This window comes from Branchiostoma floridae, chromosome 5 (assembly GCF_000003815.2).
Source record: "Branchiostoma floridae strain S238N-H82 chromosome 5, Bfl_VNyyK, whole genome shotgun sequence".
NCBI classification, from domain to species: Eukaryota; Metazoa; Chordata; class Leptocardii; order Amphioxiformes; family Branchiostomatidae; genus Branchiostoma; species Branchiostoma floridae.
Genome location: NC_049983.1, coordinates 23208995 through 23209920, shown reverse-complemented (window position 1 = coordinate 23209920; position 926 = coordinate 23208995). Strand labels below are relative to the sequence as shown.

Below are 926 nucleotides of genomic sequence, written 5' to 3'. Positions count from 1 at the left end.
GTATGATGTACTGATGTACCCTACACTTAACTGCTGGGATACCATACTATGTGTGTTTAGTCCTATGTTAAACCTTCCTGGCCACTTTGATTTCATACTGAAGGCAACTTTTTTTTTTTGGCCAAACTTTTTTTTTATTCGCTCGCTCGCATCAGTTTTGGAGTTCCCAGAGGATGTCATCCATATAATCAAATCAACATGGCCTAACTTTTATACCGTTCCAGGTAAAGGTGACTCTGGTGGTGCAGCACCAGCATACCCGTGACATTATCTTTAACGCCCACGGCTGTGACATGGACAACTGGTTCACCAAGGACCGCCTCCTCTCCTCGCCTTGGACCGACCTCAAGACCGCACCCACCAACTTCTTCTCCATTCGGGGTGACAATCAATATAACAGGTGAGTGTACGCGTGGATTTAGACAAATCTTGTTTTTGACCAATGGATGAAGACCTTTGTTGTAAATTTTTGCCCAACCGAGCTAAGTACAGGTCACAACAGGGACAGAACATACATATTGATATCATAGAGCTAGTCTAAAATAGAAGTTCGCTTGTTTAGCTTCTTGGTAATGGTGAAAACGTAGGACGAATGAGGAATATAAATTTGCCAGTAGTGCTTATCATGTGTCTCAAGTGAGGGAATCTACATTTTGTGGACTGTAACTCCGATACACAGGTAAATATTTCCGTGGGTGAACAAGGAGACTTAGCAACTATATAGACTCCCTTGAAGTCTTCGGACGGGGCTGTTTTTTTTTGGGGGGGGGGGAGTTTTCCCCCGTCCCTTCCACAGCAAACTCCCTTCCTCGATTAACTCCCTTTCCCGACACAAGAGACCATGGCCAACGTTGAAAATCGCGAACCAACGCCCCCACCCCCCAAAAACCCAGCCCCGTCCGAAGACTGCAAGGGAGTCTAGCAAC

General features: G+C 45.7%; 1 protein-coding gene across 1 annotated transcript in view; it reads left to right on the top strand.

The window, feature by feature from the left end:
- LOC118415740 overlaps positions 1-926 on the top strand; it is a 56785-nt gene that overhangs the window by 4416 nt on the left and 51443 nt on the right. Inside the window, exon 3 of the mRNA XM_035820526.1 lies at positions 225-400. Within this exon, the coding sequence (XP_035676419.1) occupies positions 225-400 (176 nt within the window). The remainder of the gene's footprint in view (positions 1-224; positions 401-926) is intronic.